General features: G+C 34.7%; 2 protein-coding genes across 5 annotated transcripts; both read right to left on the bottom strand.

Annotated features, from left to right (window-relative positions):
• Positions 1 to 130: 130 nt before the first annotated feature.
• Positions 131 to 8,346, bottom strand: LOC133549202 (troponin I, fast skeletal muscle-like). 2 transcript variants are annotated; one of them, XM_061894397.1, is made up of 7 exons: positions 8,241 to 8,346; positions 7,703 to 7,735; positions 5,753 to 5,792; positions 5,550 to 5,678; positions 3,322 to 3,411; positions 3,060 to 3,233; positions 131 to 305 (listed from the first exon to the last, which is right to left on the bottom strand). In XM_061894397.1, exons 2-7 carry the CDS (start codon positions 7,708 to 7,710, stop codon positions 231 to 233), a joined length of 516 nt encoding a protein of 171 aa, XP_061750381.1. In that variant the 5' UTR covers positions 7,711 to 7,735; positions 8,241 to 8,346; the 3' UTR covers positions 131 to 230. The 2 variants fall into 2 exon arrangements, with proteins under 2 accessions (XP_061750381.1, XP_061750380.1); XM_061894396.1 differs by having other exon boundaries at positions 8,199 to 8,315.
• Positions 8,347 to 8,492: 146 nt separating this feature from the next.
• LOC133549201 (troponin I, fast skeletal muscle-like) lies at positions 8,493 to 23,594 on the bottom strand. 3 transcript variants are annotated; one of them, XR_009806044.1, is made up of 9 exons: positions 19,097 to 19,209; positions 14,561 to 14,586; positions 14,439 to 14,478; positions 13,251 to 13,379; positions 13,098 to 13,187; positions 12,858 to 13,031; positions 12,632 to 12,774; positions 12,525 to 12,553; positions 8,493 to 8,617 (listed from the first exon to the last, which is right to left on the bottom strand). XR_009806044.1 is itself a non-coding variant. In XM_061894394.1 (7 exons), the coding sequence occupies exons 2-7, from the start codon at positions 14,566 to 14,568 to the stop codon at positions 12,697 to 12,699; spliced, it is 519 nt and encodes a 172-aa protein (XP_061750378.1). In that variant the 5' UTR covers positions 14,569 to 14,586; positions 19,097 to 19,209; the 3' UTR covers positions 12,619 to 12,696. The 3 variants fall into 3 exon arrangements, 2 of the variants coding, with proteins under 2 accessions (XP_061750378.1, XP_061750379.1); XM_061894394.1 differs by lacking the exons at positions 8,493 to 8,617; positions 12,525 to 12,553 and having other exon boundaries at positions 12,619 to 12,774; XM_061894395.1 differs by lacking the exons at positions 8,493 to 8,617; positions 12,525 to 12,553; positions 12,632 to 12,774 and adding an exon at positions 23,346 to 23,594 and having other exon boundaries at positions 12,892 to 13,031; positions 19,097 to 19,368.
• Between the last annotated feature and the right edge of the window lie 2,938 nt (positions 23,595 to 26,532).

The raw sequence follows: 26,532 nt of genomic DNA, 5'->3' as shown, positions 1-26,532 counted from the left end.
ATACTCCAGCAGAGGGAGCCATTGAGCCCAATTATCACTGATTGCCACTTAATTTGTCCATGCAACTGGAACTCACTATTTGTTATTTTTATCATCACTCTCATCTTTTTCAAGGGAGTAAAAGTGAGGATAAAATTAGTGAATGTGTTTATTTCTACAGAGATGAAAAGTTTGGACATGAATAATCGGGTCAAAGGTGAAATGAGGCAGGCCTGCTCATCTTTCGCCGTTCAGGAAGTCTCAAACATCTTCTTCCTGTCTGCTTTGTCCTCGATGTTCTTACGCCAGTCGCCCGCCTCTGTGTTCTGAACCACAGTAGGAAATATCATCAAGGACAGAATTCCATCATTTCTACAGTGGCGTGAACGCTACTCTACTGTGGTTCGGCCATCTTGGAAGTCAAACGTCAACATTAGCCGGCAGCTTGATTTATTTCTACTTTGAAAAGGATGAAAGTCAAGCGTGGTAATAATCATGTTGGGATTATTGAGTAAATATTACGACACACGTCAAAATCAAGCCGTTGAACGCTGACTCAGCACAAAAAAACATCTAGTTGCGGGTTTTTTAGTTTTTTTTTAATTAAAAATATTTTTTTTAAAAACTATTGTTGATGATATTATTATTGTTACTGTTGCTTTTATAAATTTGGGGTTTCCCTTTTTTTAGTATTATATTAAATAAGTATTATATTTGTGTTTGTATGGTTAATTAATCTTGGATTGGGTTGGAGTTGCAATATTTTTTTATTAAATTAATTAACATTCTGTGATTTTTGTAAATAAAATTAAAAAAAATTACAGCACAATCTACTGACTTATGTTTTATTTTTACAGTGCATTGTAAAAAAAATATTTGAAAAAATCTAGATTTCACCATAAAAAAAATTTGGGATATTAATCATAACTTTACCGTAAGATTTATAGTGGTTTTTACTCTGAATTACTGTAAATTAAAAAAAAGTGGACCACTGTTATTCTTGGGTGACTAGATTTTGCAATCCAATGTAAAAAAAAAAGATAAATAAATAAATAAATCAGTAGAATAACTGGCAGCTCAGTTGGTAGAATTTCAATAATAGTTTTCTTTTTCAAAAGCATTACAATTTATTTTATTTTTTTAGTTCTCCCCTTAAACTTGGTGCCGGGGATCCATAAGGGTCTCAATCATAAAAATGTTCAAAATATCTCAGAAACAATTTCTTTTTTTAAATGTAATTTTTAATGCTAAAATCTCTAAATCACGTTCAGCTTATGTGTCAATATATACGATGGGGCAAAAAAGTATTTAGTCAGCCACTGATTGTGCAAGTTCTCCCACTTAAAATGATGACAGAGGTCTGTAATTTTCATCATAGGTACACTTCAACTGTCAGAGACACAATGTGGGAAAAAAAATCCAGGAATTCACAATGTAGAAATTTTAAATAATTTATTTGTAAATTATGGTGGAAAATAAGTATTTGGTCAACCATTCAAAGCTCTCATTGATGGAAGGAGGTGTTGGCTCAAAATCTCACGATACATTCATTCTTTCCTTAACACGGATCAATCGTCCTGTCCCCTTAGCAGAAAAACAGCCCCAAAGCATGATGTTTCCACCCCATGCTTCACAGTAGTTATGGTGTTCTTGGGATGCAACTCAGTATTCTTCTTCCTCCAAACACGACGAGTTGAGTTTATACCAAAAAGTTCTATTTTGGTTTCATCTGACCACATGACATTCTCCCAATCCTCTGCTGTATCCTCCATGTATCATTTTGGTATAAACTCAACTCGTCGTGTTTGGAGGAAGAAGAATACTGAGTTGCATCCCAAGAACACCACACCTACTGTGAAGCATGGGGGTGAAAAATCATGCTTTGGGGCTGTTTTTCTGCTAAGGGGACAGGACGATTGATCCGTGTTAAGGAAAGAATGAATGGGGCCATGTATCGTGACATTTTGAGCCAAAACCTCCTTCCATCAGTAAGAGCTTTGAATGGTTGACCAAATAATTATTTTCCACCATAATTTACAAATAAATTCTTTTAAATTCCTACAATGTGAATTTCTGGATTTTTTTTTCACATTCTGTCTCTCACAGTTGAAGTGTACCTATGATGAAAATTACAGACCTCTGTCATCATTTTAAGTGGGAGAACTTGCACAATTGGTGGCTGACTAAATACTTTTTTGCCCCACTGTATATATGCATGTATGTATATATATATATATATATATATATATATATATATATATATATATATATATATATATATATATATATATATATATATATATATATATATATATATATGTGTGTGTGTGTGTGTGTGTGTGTGTGTGTGTTTATATTTATTTTTTTTGTTTAATGCCTTTTTTTAATAGAAAACCCTGTTTTGGGGCAAAAACTTCACATATGCAAAAACAATTCTAAGTGGAATATTCAAAATAGGTCAATAATTCATAACATTATTCATTTTAATTAATTATTATTTTTTGAAGTTAAAAATCCTTCTAAAATCCTCGAGGATCCAAAAGGTGTCCCACTCATAAAAGTGGTAAAAATAAGTCATACATTTTTTATTTTATTTTTACTTTCAACGCGTCAGTCTTTAGATCAACTTCAGATCCATCCTTCTATAAAAAGTTTTTACTATTTTTTTTATGTTTGTTTTTTGTAAAAAAACAACAAAAAAACTAAACTTTTTATAAGGCAAAAACACATAATTTTAATTCAACGCTTAAGTTTCTAGAATTTAAAGTGTAATATTTCATGTGAAGTAATTGGAGATAATTGACAAAAGCATTGATTTTGATGCATTATTACACAGTTAAAGAACAAACAGCCTGCATGGCAGTTTTGTGTTATTAAGTCAACATTGCACTTTTTTCTCCATACATTTCACCTTTTTGCTCTTTTATTCCACTTTTGTATCTGTTTTTTTTTTTTTTAAATAATATTTGCAGAATATGCCATTAAAAAAATATGTGCTACCCCAAATGGCCCCCGGCTGCACTTTGGACACCCCTGCAGTTTGCTAACAGCTCATGAGCATATATTTGAAAGTGACTCACCTCCTCTTTGACTTCTTTCTTGACCTGCTTGAGGTTGGAGCGCAGGTCGATGGTGGTCTTGTGCTTGCCGCCCAGCAGCGCCTGCAGCATGGCGTCGGCCGACATGCGCACCTTCTTCAGTGCCGGCTTCTTGACGCCCGCCAGCTCCACCACCTTCAGCTTCAGGTCCTGGATCTGCTCACGCCGCCACAAAAAGACGTCTCACTGCAAGCGCAAGGAGAGTCAAAAGTACACGCAGGGAAGAGTTCCGCTCCAACGTCACCTCGATGTCCGACTTCTGCACTTTGACCTCGGCGTCGTATCTGCCGTCGTCGATCTTGTCAATGGCCGAGTAGATCTTCTTGCAGATTTCCTGCGGGCAAACACATAAACAAACATGCATGTTGTATGCGGATTAGGGTGGCTACTTTTCCAAAACCTGCTAGCTTGATGCTAATTCACATTGGATTTGTCATAGACATGCTACTGTTAGCATTAGCGATTTTACATAAGGATTTCAACACCTCCTGATTTAATAACGGGCTCGGCAGCTCATCAGCCGATTAATTAAAAAAAGTCAACTATCAGCATGCTAAAACAGCTTAGCACAGTGCTTCTCAAACAGGGGGGCGTGAGAAGCAAGAACTCCCAGTATTAGCTCTTTTTTTTAATGATACACAATCCTCCAGCTAGGTGGCAGCACTGCTCCAATTAATCAACAGGATCAACTAGGATATATGACCAAGCATAAGTAAGTAAACAATACACAAGTATACATAAGTTGATGAAAAGGTGTAAGGGAGGGGGGGGTGTGACAAAACAAAACACACGTATACATAAGTATATGATAAGGTGTCGGGGGGCGTGAGAAAACCATACACAAGTATTTGATAAAGTTTCAAGGGGGCATGAGAAAACAATACACAAGTATACATAAGTATATGATAAGGTGTCAGGGGGGCGTGAGAAAACAATACACAAGTATACATAAGTATATGATAAGGTGTCAGGGGGCGTGAGAAAACAATACACAAGTATATGATAAAGTGTCAAGGGGGCGTGAGAAAACAATACATAAGTATACAAAAGTATATGATAAGCTGTCAGGGGGCGTGAGAAAACAGTACGCAAGTATATATAAGTATAAGTTATAAGATAAGGTGTCCGAGGGGCGTGAGAAAACAAAACACACGTATACATAAGTATATGATAAGGTGTCGGGGGAGCGTGAGAAAACAATACACTATTATATGATAAAGTGTCAAGGGGGCGTGAGAAAACAATACACAAGTATACATAAGTATATGATAAGGTGTCAGGGGAGCGTGAGAAAACAATACGCAAGTATATATAAGTATAATTTATAAGATAAGGTGTCAGAGGGGCGTGAGAAAACAAAACACATGTATACATAAGTATCTGATAAGGTGTCGGGGGGCGTGAGAAAACAATACACAAGTATAGATCATAAGTATATGATAAGGTGATGGAGCGTGAGAAAACAATAAACAAGTATAGATCATAAGTATATGATAAGGTGATGGAGCGTGAGAAAACAATACACAAGTATACATAAGTATATGATAAGGTGTCAGGGGGCGTGAGAAAACAACACACAAGTATATGATAAAGTGTCAGGGGGTGTGAGTAAACAATGCACAAGTATACATAAGTATATGATAAAGTGTCAGGGGGGCGTGAGAAAACAAAACACACGTATACATAAGTATATGATAAGGTGCCGGGGGGCGTGAGAAAACAATACACAAGTATACATCATAAGCATATGATAAGGTGATGGAGCGTGAGAAAACAATAAACAAGTATACATAAATATATCATAAGGTGTCAGAGGGGCGTGAGAAAACAAAACACACGTATACATAAGTATATGATAAGGTGTTGGGGGGGGGGTGAGAAAACAATACACAAGTATATGATAAAGTCTCAAGGGGGTGTGAGAAAACAATACACAAGTATACATAAGTATATGATAAGGTGTCAAGGGGGCGTGAGAAAACAATACACAAGTATACATTATAAGCATATGATAAAGTGATGGAGCGTGAGAAAACAATAAACAAGTATACATAAATATATCATAAGGTGTCAGAGGGGCGTGAGAAAACAAAACACACGTATACATAAGTATATGATAAGGTGTCGGGGGGGGCGTGAGAAAACAATACACAAGTATATGATAAAGTCTCAAGGGGGTGTTAGAAAACAATACACAAGTATACATAAGTATATGATAACGTGTCAAGGGGGCGTGAGAAAACAATACACAAGTATATGATAAAGTGTCAAGGGGGCGTGAGAAAACAATACACAAGTATACGTAGGTATATGATAAGGTGTCAGGGGGCGTGAGATAACACTACACAAGTATACATAAGTTAACATACGTATATATGATAAGGTGCTCCCAAGGAGGGGCCTGACAAAAAATAAGGAAAAAGCACTGGCTTAGCACGTTTAGCACGTTAGCATGTAGCTAACCGTCCTCACCAGCAGGCTGGCCAAGTCGCCGCTGAGGTCGGGGGCGGGGCAGTTCTCGGCCATGTAGGCCTCCTTGGCCACCAGCAGGTCCTTGCTCTCCTGCTCTATCAAGGTGGCGCCGATCTGGAGCATCATACTCTGTGGGGGGGGGGGCATTATTCCTTCATGACATTGAAGTGGTGGAGAAGTACTCATGTTTGGCGTCCGCTCACCTTCAGATGGTGTCGGCGGCTGGACGTCATCTTCTTTAACCTGAGACAGGAAGTCTTGGTGAGCATTAACCTAGCAGAAGGTCTTATACAAAACATGGAGCTCCAATTCCCTGTTAGTTTCATCCTCCTCCCAAAAAAGAACCACTTTTTTAAATTTAAAAAACAACACAAAATGGCGATAGCTTAGCTCAGTGGTTCTCTTTTTTTTATATCCCTGGCCCGCCCTAGACGTTTTGTATACACCCTTCTCTGAAGTTAGTGTTTACGTTATTATTTGTATGTGTCAAGTTAGTTTTTACTACCACAAAAGATGCTTTTACACTATTGCCTCTCACGCCCTCATACCCCCCAACCCCTCAAAGTGTCCCCCAGCCGAGGGGGGCCTGCCCCATTTTTTAAGGACCACTGCATAAAAAGGGCTGTTTGGAACTTGCTCACTGTTATATTTTTATATATATATATATATATATATATATATATATATATATATATATATATATATATATATATATATATATATATATATATATATATATATATATATATATATATACATATATATACAGTCCTGGGTTCAAATCCAGGCTCGGGATCTTTCTGTGTGTGTATATATACACATTCCTCCCCCGTGAGTATTTACTTATTCATCTGTATGTGTTAAGATATATGCTATTGTGCTATTGCCTCTCACGCCCCCTGAAGTAAAAATAAATGTTTACGTTCCCCCAGAATTTTTATTATTTATTTATCAGCATCTGTAAAGATATACACTATTAAAATATTGCCTCTCACGCCCCCTAAAGTGAATATATATATATATATATATATATATATATATACATATATATATATATATGTATATATATATATATATATATATATATATGCATATATGTGTGTATATATGTATATGCATGTATACATATATGTGTGTATATATATATACATATGTATATATGTATATGCATATATACATATATGTATATACACACACACACATATACATATATATATATATATATATATATATATATATATATATATATATATATATATATATATATATATAAATATATATATATATAAATATATATATATATATATAAATATATATATATATATACACGGTGGCAGATGGGTTAGTGCGTCTGCCTCACAATACAAAGTTCCTGCAGTCCTGGGTTCAAATCCAGGCTCGGGATCTTTCTGTGTGGAGTTTGCATGTTCTCCCCGTGAATGCGTGGGTTCCCTCTGGGTACTCCGGCTTCCTCCCACTTCCAAAAACATGCACCTGGGGATAGGTTGATTGGAAACACTAAATTGGCCCTAGTGTGTGAATGTGAGTGTGAATGTTGTCTGTCTATCTCTGTTGGCCCTGCGATGAGGTGGTGACTTGTCCAGGGTGTACCCCGCCTTCCGCCCGATTGTAGCTGAGATAGGCGCCAGCGCCCCCCGCGACCCCAAAAGGGAATAAGCGGTAGAAAATGGATGGATATATATATATATATATATATATATATATATATATATATATATATATATATATATATATATATATATATATATATATACTGCACACATTAGCCGCCGACCCCACACCAAGGGGGGCCCGCCCCACTATTGGAGAAGCCCTGGTTTAGCTTGACATCAAGCAACAGTACCATAAATGCTAAAATTACCGCCTCTGTTAACGACAGTGAGGTCTGCAAAATATTTGGGCATTAACGGCCATGGCTGTAGGCAACCTCCTGACATTTCTTTTTTTTTTTAACTCCACAAAATAGCAGTAACTGTTTGCTCCTCACAGCTGTTACAACATTGGTTGTGTTGGACAATGAACTTTCTCATGCACTCCACATGATTATCAAGGACAAATAACTTTTGAACTAGAGATGAAAACATTTACAGAATATCTTCCATGTGAGAAAGTGAAAATGAAAGTAAACTCACTCAGTCATGCTGGCAGCGGGTGTCGTTCAGCGTCTGCCGGGGCAAACAAGAAAGACGTCAACAAGAGCGGGATCCCGCAGGAAGTCCCGCCCCCGCCCCCTTTCCCCAGCACCTTCACCCACAAAAGCGTCTAATTCTGCGCCCCAGCGTGCAAAGGCCGTCGCCATGGCAGCTGGGGGCAAATGTGGCGTCGAGCACGCTGAGGCCATGTCGTTAACACCCGGGGGGGCGTGGCCGGCAACAGATGTCGTGATACCTGATCGCCATCCCGAGAATTAGGGACAATAAAAGTTTTGGCGTGCGGCGAAGGTCGCGGTCACGCACACACACACACACACACACACACACACACACACACACACACACACACACACACACACACACACACACACACACACACACACACACACACACACAAACGGGTGTCGTTCTCAAAAAGACAAAGATATAGCGCAACAGGATGAAAAGAGGAAGTAGAAACAACGGACGAGCTCACCTGAGGGGTCAAAGGTCAGGGCTGTAGAGGTAAAGCTCTCACCTGGCGATGAAAGCGTGTCCCGGCGAGCGTGACGAAGAGGAGGATGATGATGGAGACGGCGAATAAAGCCCGTTTATAGTCGCAGAAGCGCACGCTCAGCACGCACGTCACACGCTCTTTATGGCCGCGCGGGCACGCTCTGGACCAATGGGCGCCGCCGACACCATGTGACCGCGGCAGGAAGTGGTCGTCGACCAGACGGAGGCTTCGCCATGACTCACCTTGACCACTGACCTCCAGACTCCGCCCAACGTGCTAGCGTGATGATGTCATCTCCTGCAGCCAACTCAGACAAATGTCTTCCTGTTCATGATAATCTGAGGAGGTGTCGTTACTCCGCCCCCTGGCATGATGTCACGTGGCGTCACATGGAACAACTTTACAATAATTGTTGATTAAGTCACTTGTTCATTGTTTACCTTTTTGATGTATTTTTGTGTTGCAATCACCTTCATATCATTTCTGTGTACCATGACTGAAAACATCATTGTGTTTTTTTATTAGTAATAATATAATTGTGTTTATTATTAATATTTAATATTATTGTGTTTAGATTGGCAAGACTAAATGGGCCCTAGTGTGTGAATGTGAGTGTGAATGTTGTCTGTCTATCTGTGTTGGCCCTGCGATGAGGTGGCGACTTGTCCAGGGTGTACGCTGCCTTCCACCAGATTGTAGCTGAGATAGGCTCCAGCGCCCCCCGCCACCCCAAAAGAGAATAAGCGGTAGAAAATGGATGGCTGGATTATTGTGTTTATTATTATTGTTTACTAGTATTAGTATTATTTTTGTGTTTATTATTAATAATAGTATTATTGTGTTTATGAGCATTATTATTATTGTGTTTATTATTAATATTAGTATTATTGTGTTTAATAATAATATTTTTATTATTATTGTGTTCATTATTATAATTGTTGTGTATTAATAATATTGTGTCTAGCAGTATTATTATTATTGTGTGTATTATTAATATTAGTATTATTGTGTTTATGATTAATATTGTTGTGTTTATTAGTAATATTATTATTATTGTGTTCATCAGTATTATTATTATTGTGTTTATTATTAATATTAATGTTATTGTGTTTATTAATAATCTTTTTATTAATATTGTGTTTATTATTATTATTGTTGGGTATTAATAATATTTTGTCTAGCAGTATTTTTATTATTGTGTGTATTATTAATATTAGCATTATTGTGTTTATTATTAACATTATTATTATTGTGTTCACTAGTATTAATGTTGTGTTTATTAGTAATATTATTACTGTGTTTATCATTATTATTATTATTGTGTTTATTATTGATATTGTTATTATTATTATTGTGTTTATTATAATTAGTATTGTGTTTATTATAATATTATTATTGTGTTTATCATTATTATTATTATTGCGTTTATTATTGATATTGTTATTATTATTATTGTGTACATTATTATTAGTATTCTGTTTATTATTAATATTATTGTGTTTTATTATTGTGTTAATTATTAAATTTTTTTATTATTATTAATATAATCATTATTATGTTTATTATCATTACTGTATGTATTATTATTATTATTGTGTTTTTATTAACACTATAGTTGTGTTTTTATTAACATTATTATTGTGTTTAGCATTATTATTGCTGTGTTTATTATTGATATTATTATTGTTATTGTGCTTTTTATTCTTTTTTTTTATTATTATTAGTGATGTTTTTTATTCTTGATATAATTATTGTTATTGTGTTCATTATTGTTATTATTTTTTATTTGTACAACATAACATAGTATTTTTTAGTATTATTGTGTTTATTATTAACATTATTATTATTGTGTTCACTAGTATTAATGTTGTGTTTATTAGTAATATTATTATTGTGTTTATCATTATTATTATTATTGTATTTGTTATTGATATTGTTATTATTATTATTATTGTGTTTATTATTATTAGTATTGTGTTTATCATTGTGTTAATTATTAATATTGTTTATTATTATTGATATAATCATTATTGCTTATTATCATTACTGTATATATTATAATTATTGTGTTTTTATTAACACTAAAGTTGTGTTTTTATTAACATTATAATTGTGTTTATCATTATAATTGCTGTATTTATTATTGATATTATTTTTGTTATCGTGCTTTTTATTCTTATTATTGTGTTTATTATTAGTGATGTTTTTTATTCTTGATATAATTATTATTATTGTGTTCATTATTATTATTGTTATTTTTTATTTGTACAACATAACATAGTATTTTTTCTATTTTTACTACATAAAATATAATTTTTGAATTTGTACTACTTAACATAATATTGCATTTTTACTAAATATCTGAGTATGTTTCTATTTGCACTAGATAACATTGTATTTTTCTATTTGATATACATAGCATTGTATTTTTTGTATTTGTATACCATAACATAGTATTTTCTACTTGTACTACATAACATAGTATTTTTTTTTGTACCACATAATATTGTATATTTTGTATTTGTACTACATAATCTAGTATTTTTCTTTTTGTACTACATACAATATCATTTTGAATTTGTACTAACATAACATAGTATTTATTTGTTTGACATATTTTTTGGTATTTGTACTACATAATATACAAACCCCATTTCCATATGAGTTGGGAAATTGTGTTTGATGTAAATATAAACGGAATACAATGATTTGCAAATCCTTTTCAACCCATATTCAGTTGAATATGCTACAAAGACAACATATTTGATGTTCAAACTGGTAAACATTTTTTTTGTGCAAACTATCAACTTTAGAATTTGATGCCAGCAACACGTGACAAAGAAGTTGGGAAACTTGGCAATAAATACTGATAAAATTGAGGAATGCTCATCAAACACTTATTTGGAACACCCAACAGGTGTGCAGGCTAATTGGGAACAGGTGGGTGCCATGATTGGGTATAAAAACTGCTTCCATGAAAAGTAATTCACAAACAAGGACGGGGCGAGGGTCACCCGTTTGTAAGCAAATTGTGGAACAGTTTAAGAACAACATTTCTCAACGAGCTATAGCAAGGAATTCAGGGATTTTACCATCCCCGGTCTGTAAAATCATCAAATGGTTCAGAGAATCTGGAGAAATCACTGCATGTAAGCGATGATATTACAGACCTTTGATCCCTCAGGCTGCATCAAAAACCGACATCAGTGTGTAAAGGATTTTACCACATGGGCTCAGGAACACGTCATAAAACCACTGTCAGTAACTACAGTTTGTCGCCACATCTGTAAGTGCAAGTTAAAACTTTACTATGCAAAGCGAAAGCCATTGATCAACAACACCCAGGAACGCCGCCGGCTTCACTGGGCCTGAGCTCATCTAAGATGGACTGATGCACAGTGGAAAAGTGTTCTGTGGTCTGACGAGTCCACATTTCAAATTATATTTGGAAACTGTGGATGTGGTGTCCTCTGGAACAAAGAGGAAAATAACCATCCAGACTGTTATCGATGTAAAGTTCAAAAGCCGGCATCTGTGATGGTATGGGGGTGTATTAGTGCCCAAGGCATGGGTAACTTACACATCTGTGAAGGCACCATTAATGCTGAAAGGTACATACAGGTTTTGGAGCAACATATGTTGTCATCCAAGCAACGTTATCATGGACGCCCCTGCTTGTTTCAGCAAAACAATGCCAAGCCACGTGTTACAACAGCGTGGCTTCGTAGTAAAAGAGTGCAGGTACTTTCCTGGCCCGCCTGCAGTCCAGACCTGTCTCCCATCGAAAATGTGTGGCGCATTATGAAGCATAGAATACAACAACAACACCCCGGACTGTTGAACAACTTAAGCTGTACATCAAGCAAGAATGGTAAAGAATTTTACTTTCAAAGCTTCAACAATTAGTTTCGTCAGTTCCCAAACGTTTATTGAGTGTTGTTGAAAGAAAAGGTGATGTAACACAGTGGTGAACATGCCCTTTCCCAACTACTTTGGCACGTGTTGCAGCCAGGAAATTTAAGTTAATTATTATTTGCAAAAAAAAAAGTTTATGAATTTGAACATCAAATATCTTGTCTTTGTAGTGCATTCAACTGAATATGGGTTGAAAATGTTTTGCAAATCATTGTAGTCCTTTTATATCTACATCCAACACAATTTCCCAACTCATATGGAAACGGGGTTTGTAGAATTGTTGTATTTGTGCAACATAGCACAGTACATTTGTACTTGGCATGAACATGACATGATGTACATAGTACTACTAATATTCGGGTGATGGAAGTAAACGTAAGAGTGACTCACCGGCTGCTGGGGATGTAGTAATCAGATTACTGCAAGAGAAGTACTCAGATTACTGCAGGTGAGGTAACCGTGGCACAAATGAGTGGAGGAAGGCTCTCTGCTGACACCTGCTGCTTTATTGTGAGCATTGCACTTTGAACCGAGGCAAGAGAACCACGTGACCTTTCCATCTTCAGGAAGTCTCAAACATCTTCTTCCTGTCAGCTTTGTCCTCCACGTTCTTACGCCAGTCGCCCACGGCCTCCACCGCCTGCGGGACACACGCGTGCAACAGAGAGGGGGGGGGTGGGGTCATGTGAGGTCGTCAGCTGACGTGACGCCATGACGACTCACCTCCTCTTTGACCTCCTTCTTGACCTGCTTGAGGTTGGACCTGAGGTCCATGTTGACCTTGTGCTTGGAGCCCAGCAGCGCCTGCAGCATGGAGTCGGCCGACATGCGCACCTTCTTCAGGGCGGGCTTCTTGACGCCCGCCAGCTCCACCACCTTCATCTTCAGGTCCTGGATCTGGGGGCCATGTTGGATCATGGTGATCGCGTCACGGGGTGAACGTCAGGTGGGCGTGTCCACTACCTCCTTGTCCGCCTTAGACACTTTGGACTCGGTGTCGTAGCGCTCCTCGTCGATCTTCTCGATGATCTGCTGCAGCTTCTTGCAGACGTCCTGCACGTGGCAGACAGGAAGTCACCTTGTCAGACAGGAAGTCACCTTCTCAAGCACACGTACCATCAGAGAAGCCTGGTCCCCGCCAAGGTCGGGGGCGGGGCACTTTTCCGCCATGTGCGCTTTCTTGGTGGCGACCATGGCGACGGCTTCCTGCTCCAACCAGCTGGCGGCAATCTGCAGCATCAAACTCTGCACAAAGTCAATCATTAATTTGCGATACTTCGTTGTATTGATCTATTGTTGTCATGATCTATAACTACCGTATTTTTCGAAATATAAGTCGCACCGGAGTACACGTCGCACCTGCCGAAAATGCATAATAAAGAAGGAAAAAAACCATATATAAGTCGCACTGGAGTATAAGTCACACCTGCCGAAAACACATAATAAAGAAGGGAAAAAAACATATATAAGTCGCACCTGCCAAAAATGCACAATAACGAAGAAAAAAAAATATATATAAGCCGCACCGGAGTATAAGGTGCGCCTGCCGAAAATGCACAACGACGAAGGGAAAAAACACATATAAGTCGCACCGGAGTATAAGTCGCACCCGCCGAAAATGCATAACAACGAAGGAAAAAACATACATAAGTCGCACCGGAGTATAAGTCGCACCTGCCGAAAATGCATATTAACGAAGGGAAAAGACATATATAAGTCGCACCGGAGTATAAGCCGCACTAGCCGAAAATGCATAATAAAGAAGGGAAAAAACATATATAAGCCGCACCTGCCGAAAACGCATAATAACGAAGGACTGGAGTATAAATCGCATTTTTGGGGGAAATGTATTTGATAAAACCCAACACCAAGAATAGACATTTGAAAGGCAATTTAAAGTAAATAAAGAATAGTGAACAACAGGCTGAATAAGTGTACGTTATATGAGGCATAAATAACCAACTGAGAAGGTGCCTGGTATGTTAACGTAACATATTATGCTAAGAGTCATTTAAATAACTATAACATATAGAACATGCTATACGTTTAACAAACAATCTGTCACTCCTAATCGCTAAATCCCATGAAATCTTATACGTCTAGTCTCTTACGTGAATGAGATGAATAATATTATTTGATATTTTACGGTAATGTGTGAATAATTTCACACATAAGTTGCTCCTGAGTATAAGTCGCAAATTATGAAAAAAAAATGCAATTTATAGTCCGAAAAATACGGTAGTTGTCATGCTTAATAACTTATGATCCGTGACTAGAATTACAACAATTACGTGTTTTTCTTACCTTCAGGTGATGCCGGCGACTGGACGCCATTTTCTTTGCCCTTCACAAAAGAAGACAGCGTTGATGACAAAATAAACGATTGGAATAACAAAGAAATGGTGGAAAGGTTTTTGCTGACTTACTCGGACATGTTGTCTTCTGGTAGCGCCTGTGAACGATCAATTGTACTGATTGATCATTTCTTACAGTACCAATCACACACTCTCACTGCTGGCGCTGCACTACTTCTTTCAACCAGCAGAGGCGCTGATGAGTAGATTTGACTTGTTGATTAGGTCTACATTGTCGATTAGATATAAATTGTTGGTTAGGTCTAAATTGTTGATTAGGTCCAAATCAGTGGTCCCCAACCTTTTTGTATCCGCAGACTGCTCAACGCTTAATAATTTTTTATTTATTTATTTTTTTCTTCTTCTTCTTTGTCATGAAAAATGGACGTTTTTGTCATGATAAGGGGAGGTTTTTGTGGTTGGTGCACTAATTGTAAGTGTATATTGTGCTTTTTATGTTGATTTAATAAAAATAAAAAAAATAATATATATTTTTTTTAAATAAAAAATTCTTCTGCGGCCCAGTGGTTGGAGACCACTGGTCTAAATTGTCGATTAGATATAAATTGTTGGTTAGGTCTAAATTGTTGTTTAGATCTAAATTGTTGGTTAGGTCTAAATTTTTGATTAGATCTAAAATGTTGGTTAGGTCTAAATTGTTGGTTAGGTCTAAATTGTTGATTAGGTCTAAATTGTTGATTAGATATAAATTGTTGGTTAGGTCTAAATTGTTGATTAGATCTAAATTGTTGGTTAGGTCTAAATTTTTGATTAGATCTAAAATGTTGGTTAGGTCTAAATTGTTGGTTAGGTCTAAATTGTTGGTTAGGTCTAAATTGTTGATTAGGTCTAAATTGTTGATTAGATATAAATTGTTGGTTAGGTCTAAATTGTTGATTAGATCTAAATTGTTGGTTAGGTCTAAATTTTTGATTAGATCTAAAATGTTGGTTAGGTCTAAATTGTTGGTTAGGTCTAAATTGTTGGTTAGGTCTAAATTGTTGATTAGGTCTAAATTGTCGATTAGATATAAATTGTTGGTTAGGTCTAAATTGTTGATTAGATCTAAATTGTTGGTTAGGTCTAAATTGTTGGTTAGGTCTAAATTGTCGATTAGATCTAAATTGTTGGTTAGGTCTAAATTTTTGATTAGATCTAAATTGTTGGTTAGGTCTAAATTGTTGATTAGGTCTAAATTGTTGGTTAGGTCTAAATCATTGGTTAGGTCTAAATTGTTGGTTAGGTCTAAATTGTTGATTAGGTCTAAATTATCGATTAAATATAAATTGTTGGTTAGGTCTAAATTGTTGATTAGATCTAAATTGTTGGTTAGGTCTAAATTGTTGGCTAGGTCTAAATTGTTGATTAGGTCTAAATTGTTGGTTAGGTCTAAATTGTTGGTTAAGTCTAAATTGTTGATTAGGTGTAAATTGTTGGTTAGGTCTAAATTGTTGATTAGATCTAAATTGTTGATTAGGTCTAAATTGTTAATAATGTCTAAATTGTTGGTTAGGTCTAAATTGTTGATTAAGTCTAAATTGTCAATTAGATCTAAATTGTTGGTTAGGTCTAAATGTCGATTAGATCTAAATTGTTGATTAGGTCTAAATTGTGAATAATGTCTAAATTGTTGGTTAGGTCTAAATTGTTGATTAGGTCTAAATTGTCGATTAGATATAAATTGTTGGTTAGGTCTACATTGTTGATTATGTCTAAATTGTCGATTAGATCTAAATTGTTGGTTAGGTCTAAATTGTTGATTAGGTCTAAATTGTCGATTACATCTAAATTGTTGGTTAGGTCTAAATTGTTGATTGGAGCTAAATTGTCAATTAGATCTAAATTGTTGGTTAGGTCTAAATTGTTGATTAGGTCTAAATTGTCGATTAGATCTAAATTGTTGGTTAGGTCTAAATTGTTGGTTAGGTCTAAATTGTCGATTAGATTTAAGTTGTTGATTAGGTCTAAATTGGTAATAATGTCTAAATTGTTGAATAGGTTTAAATTGTTGAATAGTAGTGTCCCCTAAAATGTCCACTTCCATACTAAGTAGTGTCCTCTAAAAAGTCCAATTCAATAGTAAGTAATGTCCACTTCCATACTAAGTAGTGTCCCCTAAAATGTCCACATCAATACTAAGTAATGTCCACTTCCGTACTAAGTGGTGTCCCCTAAAATGTCCATTTCAATACTGAGCAGTGTCCTCTAAAATATCCATTTAAATACAAAGCAGTCCCCTAAAATGTCCACTTCAATACTTAGTAGTGTCCCCTAAAAAGTACACTTCAATACTAAGTAGTGTCCCCTAAATTGTCCACTTCCATACTCAGTAGTGTCCCCTAAAATGTCCACTTACATACTAAGTAGTGTCCCCCAAAATGTTCACTTCAATATTAAGTAGTGTCCCCAAAAATGTCCATTTCAATACTAACTAATGCCCCCTAAAATGTACACTTCCGTACTAAGTAATGTCCCCTAAAATGTACACTTCAGTACTGAGCAGTGTCCTCTAAAATATCCATTTAAATACAAAGCAGTCCCCTAAAATGTCCACTTCAATACTAGTTAGTGTCACCTAAAATGCCCACTTCAATACTAAGTAGTGTCCCCTAAAACGTTGACTTCCATACTAAGTAGTGTCCCCTAAAATGTCCACTTCTATACTAAGTAGTGTCCACTTCAATACTAGCTAGTGTCCCCTAAAATTTCCACTTCCATACTAAGTAGTTTCCTCTAAAATGTCCACTTCCATACTAAGTAGTTTCCCTTATAATGTCCAATTCCATACTAAGTAGAGTCCCCTAAAATGTCCACCTCAATACTAAGTAGTGTCCCCTAAAATGTCCACTTCTATACTAAATAGTGTCCACTTCAGTACTAGCTAGTGTCCCCTAAAATTTCCACTTCCATACTAAGTAGTGTCCTCTAAAATGTCCACTGCCATACTAAGTAGTTTCCCCTATAATGTCCAATTCCATGCTAAGTAAAGTCCCCTAAAATGTCCACTTCAGTACTAGATAGTGTCCCCTAAAATTTCCACTTCTATACTAAGTTGTGTCCCCTAAAATGTCCACTTCAATACTAAGTAGTGTCCCCTAAAATGTCCACTTCTATACTAAATAGTGTCCACTTCAGTACTAGCTAGTGTCCTCTAAAATTTCCACTTCCATACTAAGTAGTGTCCTCTAAAATGTCCACTGCCATACTAAGTAGTTTCCCCTATAATGTCCAATTCCATACTAAGTAAAGTCCCCTAAAATGTCCACTTCAGTACTAGCTAGTGTCCCCTAAAATTTCCACTTCTATACTAAGTTGTGTCCCCTAAAATGTCCACTTCAATACTAAGTAGTGTCCCCTAAAATGTCCACTTCTATACTAAGTAGTGTCCACTTCAGTACTAGCTAGTGTCCCCTAAAATTTGCACTTCCATACTAAGGAGTGTCCTCTAAAATGTCCACTTCCATACTAAGTAGTTTCCCCTATAATGTCCAATTCCATACTAAGTAGAGTCCCCTAAAATGTCCACTTCAGTACTAGCTAGTGTCCCCTAAAATTTCCACTTCTATACTAAGTTGTGTCCTCTAAAATGTCCACTTCAATACTAGCTAGTGTCCCCTAAAATGTCCACTTCTATATTAAGTAGTGTCCTCTAAAATGTCCACTTCCATACTAAGTAGTTTCCCCTATAATGTCCACTTCAATACTTAGTAGAGTCCCCTAAAATGTCCACTTCAATACTTAGTAGAGTACCCTAAAATGTCCACTTCCATACTAAGTAGTGTCCTCTAAAATGTCCACTTCCATAATAAGTAGTTTCCCCTATAATGTCCACTTCAATACTTAGTAGAGTCCCCTAAAATGTCTACTTCAATACTAAGTAGTGTCTTCTAAAATGTCCACTTAAATACTAAGCAGTGTCCCTTAAAATGTACACTTACATACTAAGTAGTTTCCCTTATAATGTCCAATTCCATACTAAGTAGAGTCCCCTAAAATGTCCACTTCAGTACTAGCTAGTGTCCCCTAAAATTTCCACTTCTATACTAAATAGTGTCCTCTAAAATGTCCACTTCAATACTAGCTAGTGTCCCCTAAAATGTCCACTTCAGTACTAGCTAGTGTCCCCTAAAATTTCCACTTCTATACTAAATAGTGTCCTCTAAAATGTCCACTTCAATACTAGCTAGTGTCCCCTAAAATGTCCACTTCTATACTAAGTAGTGTCCTCTAAAATGTCCACTTCCAAACTAAGTAGTTTCCCCTATAAAGTCCACTTCAATACTTAGTAGAGTCCCCTAAAATGTCTACTTCAATACTAAGTAGTGTCCTCTAAAATGTCCACTTGAATACTAAGCAGTGTCCCTTAAAATGTACACTTCCATACTCAGTAGTTTCCCTTATAATGTCCACTTCCATACTAAGTAGTTTCCCTTATAATGTCCAATTCCATACTAAGTAGAGTCCCCTAAAATGTCCACTTCAATACTTAGTAGAGTCCCCTAAAATGTCCACTTCAGTGGAGTGGATAAATGTCCCCAGACTAAAGCACAGTCTAAACGTTTCAGAAGATGATCGAAATATAATTGCTTAGTAAAATAAAAGTCTGACCTGCAAAGGACGATGTCGAAGATGATGATGACGATGTCGATGATGATGAAGATGATGAGCGTGAAGGACAGCGTCCACACAGTGAAATGTCTGCTGGGGGATTTATACGTCCTTGTTGGTCCACCTTGGACGCGCCTCCAAACGTCATCTTTGAGGCCACGATGGCGTTCACGCCTGGAATACTTGCATCTCCCGACCCCACTTCAATGGAGTCAGTGTGAAAGGTCATAGGTCACAAAGGGAGGGGGGACCACGAGGTCTCTCGTCCCTTTCTGGAGGACAGGACACGAGAATACAACATGGAGCGTTTATTTTTAGCTGGCATGAGAAGACAGGAAGTTGGGGCTTTGTGCTTCTTTTTCTTCTTGTACTTGTAATTGCCCTAGCTCGTTAGCTTAGCACATAGCATCTATTCTATTTGATTGATTTATACTGTTAGCTTAGGATGTAGCATCTATTTCATTGGTTTATACTGTTAGCTTAGCATGTAGCATCTATTTGATTGATTTATACTGTTAGCTTAGCATGTAGCATCTATTTGATTGAAATATACTGTTAGCTTAGCATGTAGCATCTATTTGATTGATTTATACTGTTAGCTTATCATTTAGCATCTATTTGATTGATTTATACCGTTAGCTTAGCATGTAGCATCTACTCTATTGATTTAGACTATTAGCTTAGCATGTAGCACTTAATTATATTGATTTAGACTGTTAGCTTAGCATGTAGCATCTACTCTATTAATTTAGACTGTTAGCTTAGCATGTAGCACTTAATTATATTGATTTCGACTGTTAGCTTAGCATGTAGCATCTATTCTGTTAGACTATTAGGTTAGCATAGCGTCTATTCTATTGATTTAGACTGTCAAATTAGCATGTAGCATCGAGTCTATCGATTTAGACTGTTAGCTTAGCACGTAGCATCTAGTTTAATGATTTAGACTGTTAGCTTAGCATGTAGAATCGATTCTTTTGATTTAGACTGTTGGTTTAGCATGTAGTAATGATTCTATCGATTTAGACTGGTAACTTAGCATGTAGTATCTACTCTATTGATTTAAACTGTTAGCTTAGTATGTAGCATCAATTCTATTGATTTAGACTGTTAGCTTAGAATGTAGCATCTACTCTATTGATTTAGACTGTCAACTTAGCATGTAGCATTGATTCTATCGATTTAGACTGTTAGCTTAGCACGTAGCATCTAGTTTAATGATTTAGACTGTTAGCTTAGCATGTAGAATCGATTCTTTTGATTTAGACTGTTGGCTTAGCATGTAGCATCTACTCTATTGATTTAGACTGTTAGCTTAGCATGTATTCTGTTAATTTAGACTGTTAGCTTAGCATGTAGCATCAGTTATATTGATTCAGACTGTTAGCTTAGCATGCAGCATCTATTCTGTTAATTTAGACTGTTAGGTTAGCATGTAGCATCGATTCTATTGATTTAGACTGTTAGCTTAGCATGTAGCATCTATTCTATTGATTTAGACTGTTAGCCTAGCATGTAGCATCTATTCTATTGATTTAGACTATAAGCTTAGCATGTAGCATCTATTCTATTGATTTAGACTGTTAGCTTAGTATGTAGCATCAATTCTATTGATTTAGACTGTTAGCTTAGCATGTAGCATCTACTCTATTGATTTTGACTGTCAACTTAGCATGTAGCATCGATTCTATTGATTTAGACTGTAAGCTTAGCATGTAGCATCCAGTTTATTGACTGAGACTGTTAGCTTAGCACAGGGGTCTTTAGCGCCGCCCTAGTGGCTCTCTGGAGCTTTTTCAAAATATATATGAAATATGGAAATTATGAGGGGGAAAAAAAAAATTTTTGTTTTAATATGGTTTCTGTAGGAGGACAAACATGACGCAAATCTCCCCAATTGCTATAAAGCACACTGTTTATATTAAACATGCTTCACTGATTCGAGTATTTGGCGAGTGCCGTTTTGTCCTACTAATTTTGGCTGTCCTTGAACGCACCCTAGTTTGTTTACATCAGGGGTCACCAACCTTTTTGAAACCAAGAGCTACTTCTTGGGTACTGATTCATGCGAAGGGCTACCAGTTTGATACACACTTACATAAATTGCCAGAAATAGCCAATTTTCTCAATGTACCTTTAATAAATAAATCTATATAAATGGGTTGTACTTGTATAGCGCTTTTCTACCTTCAAGGTACTCAAAGCGCTTTGACACTACTTCCACATTTACCCATTCACACACACATTCACACACTGATGGAGGGAGCTGCCATGCAAGGCGCTAACCAGCACCCATCAGGAGCAAGGGTGAAGTGTCTTGCTCAGGACACAACGGACGTGACGAGGTTGGTTCTAGGTGGGATTTGAACCAGTGACCCTCGGGTTGCGCACGGCCACTCTTCCTTCTGTCTGTCATTCCGTCGTACATTTTTTTTCCTTTTACGGAAGGTTTTTTGTAGAGAATAAATGATGAAAAACAAAACACTTAATTGAACGGTTTAAAAGAGGAGAAAACAGGAAAAAAATGAAAATTACATTTTGAAACATAGTTTATCTTCAATTTTGACTCTTTAAAATTCAAAATTCAACCGAAAAAAAAAGAAGAGAAAAACTAGCTAATTCGAATCTTTTGAAAAAATTAAAAAAATAATTTATGGAACATCCTTAGTAATTTTTTTGTGATTAAGATTAATTTTAGAATTTTGATGACATGTTTTAAATAGGTTGAAATCCAATCTGCACTTTGTTAGAATATATAACAAAAGAAATACAAAATACTTTGAAATAAGATTTAAATTTGATTTTTCAAATTTTCTAGATTTGCCAGAATATTTTTTTTTTATTTCAATCATAATAAGTTTGAAGAAATGTTTCACAAATATTCTTCGTCAAAAAAACAGAAGCTAAAATTACGAATTAAATTAAAAAGTATTTATTATTCTTTACAATAAACAAATAAAAATACTTGAACATTGATTTAAATTGTCAGGAAAGAAGAGGAAGGAATTTAAAAGGTAAAAAGTTATGTGTTTAAAACTCCTAAAATCACTTTTAAGGTTGTATTTTTTCTCTAAAAATGTATTTCTGAAAGTTATAAGAAGCAAAGTTTAAAAAAAAAGAAGAATTTTTTTAAACAAGTGAAGACCAAGTCTTTAAAATATTTTCTTGGATTTTCAAATTCTATTTGAGTTTTGTCTCTCTTAGAATTAAAAATGTCGAGCAAAGCGAGACCAGTTTTCTCGTAAATAAATAAAATGTAAAAAATAGAGGCAGCTCACTGGTAAGTGCTGCTATTTGAGCTATTTTTAGAACAGGCCATCATCTGGTCCTTACAGGCGACCTGGTGCCCGCGGGCACCGCGTTGGTGACCCCTGCAATCGATGCTATTGTTGTAAAGAATAATAAATACATTTTAATTTAATTCTTCATTTTAGCTTCTGTTTTTTCCCACGAAGAATATTTGAAATATTTCTTCAAACTTATTATGATTAAAATTCAAAACAATTATTCTGACAAATCTAGAACATCTGTAGAATCAAATTTAAATCTTATTGCAAAATTTTTTGTATTTCTTTTAAAATTTTTGTTCTGGAAAATCTTGAAGAAATAACGATTTGTCTTTGTTAGAAATATAGCTTGGTCCAATTTGTTATATATTCTAACAAAGTGCAGATTGGATTTTAACCTATTTAAAACATGTCATCAAAATTCTAAAATTAATCGTAATCAGGAAAAAATATTAATGATGTTCCATAAATTCTTTTTTGAACAGATTCGAATTAGCTAGTTTTTCCTCTTCATTTTTTTCGGTTGAATTTTGAATTTTAAAAAGTCAAAATTGAAGATAAACTATGTTTCAAAATTTAATTTTCATTTTTTACGTGTTTTCTCCTCTGTTTTTTTTTCATCATTTATTCTCTACAAAAAAACTTCCGTAAAAGGAAAAAAAAAGTACAACGGAAGGACAGACAGAAATACCCTTTTTTTTAAAATGTATATATATTTATTTATTAAAGGTAAATTGAGCAAATTGGCTATTTCTGGCAATTTATTTAAGTGTGTATCAAACTGGTAGCCCTTCGCATTAATCAGTACCCAAGAAGTAGCTCTTGGTTTCAAAAAGGTTGGTGACCCCTGATCTATTCAGTTCTATAGATTTGGACATGTCTACTTTCATCTTCAAAATAGAAGTGATGCTTGTTGATCACACACACCATCAAAAACATGACACACTCACAGAAATATTCACCTTTTTGTTCCATTTGACAGCCTCTGAAACAACAAAAAGAGTGCAATAAATGCCACAGAATAAATGACGACAACAATGCAATACATTCATCTCCAAGATGATTACAATTAGAAACTGTTAACATTCAGTAATAATAGAAAATAACAATAGAAACGTCACTTCAACATAAAAATAAAATAACAATTACCTTCAGTTTTAATGGCGAGAGGTCATTCACTTGATCTACTAAAAAGGACTACATAGTTTTATTTTGAAAGAACTAAAAGGTTTTTCATTATTTTTTTCAGAAACTTCCAATCAAATAAACATATTCTAATCACCGCAAATGAATACAAATGTAAGATTTTTGTCGAAGTCATGACGTCATGGTTGCAATAATGCTAAAATGAGAATAAGAGCATGAAAAAACTAAAGAATAAAAAAAAAAGTTTGAAAAACAAAACGTGAGAAAAAAATAAAAAAATAAAAATAAAACAAGAACATGAAATTATTCCAAGAAATTATATGAAATAAACGAAAAATAAATGAATAAAAAAAAAATTAATAAAGGGATGACGCAATTAAGTTACTAAGAAGAGCACAGGATACCCGCCAGTGACCTCATGCGGTGGAACTTGGCAATAACATTCACTGTTGCATTTGTATTATTATTACTATTAGTAGTAGTTTTTAAAAATCATTATTATAATTATTATTATTATCATTGTTGTTGATTTTACTATTATTCCAAAAAAACTAACAAATTACGTGATTATCCTTTCGAAAAACCACAGATATAAAAAACAACAAGGGACTTAACATTAGGTACACAATGTAATAATAATGTACGTTTTACACTGATGTAATAATGGATTAATAAAAGAAACATTTTGACACAGTAGTGTCATAAATGTTCACGATTTGATGGATTAAACATCACACGTTATCATTTAATTTTTTACTATTTGATATTTAGAACATTCAACTTTATCATGTAATAAATGTTCACTGATATACAACACAGTACATTTTATTATATAATAAATGCTTTACTGTCGGATGTAGGAAACATTAAACTTAATCCTGTAATTAATGATTTACTGTCGGATGTAGGAAACGTTACACCTTATCATGTAATAAATGCTTTGCTGGTGGATATGTGAAACGTTACACTTGATCATTTAATAAATGCTTTACTTTCGGATATATGAAACGTTAAACTTTATCATTTAATAAATGCTTTACTGTCGGATATATGAAGTATCAAACTTGATCATTTAATAAATGCTTTACTGTTATAGAAAACTACTGTTATAGAAAATTACTGTCGGCTATAGGAAACATTAAACTTTATCCTGTAATAAATGATTTACTGTCGGATGTAGGAAACGTTACACTTTATCATGTAATAAATGCTTTACTGGCGAATATATAAAACGTTAAACTTTATCATGTAATAAATGCTTTACTGTCGGATATATGAAACATCAAACTTGATAATTTAATGAATGCTTTACTGTTATAGAAAACAATACACCTTAGCATGTCATGTTTTGCTATTTGATATTTGAAAGATTACACTTTATTATGTAATAAATGCTTTAGTGTTGGATGTACAATAACATTACACTTTATCAAGTAATAAATGTTCACTGATAAACTGTATGCAACACGGTACACTTTATCATCTAATAAATGCTTTACTGTCGGCTATAGGAAACATTACACTTTATCATGTAATAAATTATTTGCTGTCAGATATAGGAATTGTTAAACTTTATCGTCTAATAAATGCTTTTCTGTTGTAGAAAACATTACACCTTAGCATGTGATGTTTTACTATTTGATATTTGAAAGAATACACTTTATCATGTAATAAATGCTTTAGTGTTGGATATACAATAACATTACACTTTATCATGTAATGAATGTTCACAATCTGACATGTGAAACGTTACACTTTATCATGTAATAAATATTTTACAGTTGGATGAATGAAACAAAAAATTAAAACATTAACATTAAAAATGTGAAAATTCTTTACTGTTAGATACATTACACTTTATCATGTACTGTTTTGCTATTTGAAACAATACACTTTGTCATGTACTGTTTTACTATTTGAAACATTACACTTTATAATGTAATACATGCTTTAGTGTTGGGTATACAATAGCATTACAAATCTGATATATGAATCGTTAAACTTTATCGTCTAATAAATGCTTTACTGTTGGATGTATGAGACATTAAACTATCATGTAATAAACGCTTTACTGTTGTAGAAAACATTACACCTTAGCATGTAATGTTTTATTATTTGATATTTGAAAGAATACACCTTATCATGTAATAAATGCTTTAGTGTTGGATATACAACATTACACTTTTTCATGTAATGAATGTTCACAATCTGACATGTGAAACATTACACTTTATCATGTAATAAATGTTTTACAGTTGGATGTATGAAACATAAAAAAATATAAATATTAACAATTCTTTACTGTTAGAGACATTACACTTTATCATGTACTGTTTTGCTATTTGAAACAATACACTTTATCATGTACTGTTATGCTATTTTAAACATTACACCTTATAATGTAATACATGCTTTAGTGTTGGGTATACAATAGCATTACAAATCTGATGTATGAAACATTACACTTTATCATGTAATAAATGATTTACTGTTGGATAAATGAAACATTCAAATTTGTCATGTAATTAATAATTTACCATTGGAGATAAGAAACATTACACTTTATCATGCAAGTAATGCTTTACTCTTGGATAGATGAAACATTAAACTTTATCATGTAATGAATTATTTGCCATTGGAGATATGAAACACTACACTCTATCATGCACTTAATGCTTTACTCTTGGAGACGTGAAACACCAAACTTTATCAGGTGATGAATTATTTGCCATTGGAGATATGAAACACTACACTTTATCATGCAAGTACTGTTTTGCTATTTGAAACAATACACTTCATCATGTACTGTTATGCTATTTGAAACGTTACACTTTATAGTGTAATATATGCTTTAGTGTTGGGTATACAATAGCATTACAAATCTGATATATGAAACATTACACTTTATCATGTAATAAATGCTTTACTATTGGATGAATGAAACATTCAACTTTATCATGTAATGAATGATTTGCCATTGGAGATATGAAACACTACACCCTA

The sequence above is a fragment of the Nerophis ophidion genome, linkage group LG03 (assembly GCF_033978795.1).
Source record: "Nerophis ophidion isolate RoL-2023_Sa linkage group LG03, RoL_Noph_v1.0, whole genome shotgun sequence".
Classification (NCBI taxonomy): Eukaryota; Metazoa; Chordata; class Actinopteri; order Syngnathiformes; family Syngnathidae; genus Nerophis; species Nerophis ophidion.
Note: the sequence above shows the minus strand (reverse complement) of the source record. Positions and strands in the feature narration are given on the sequence as shown.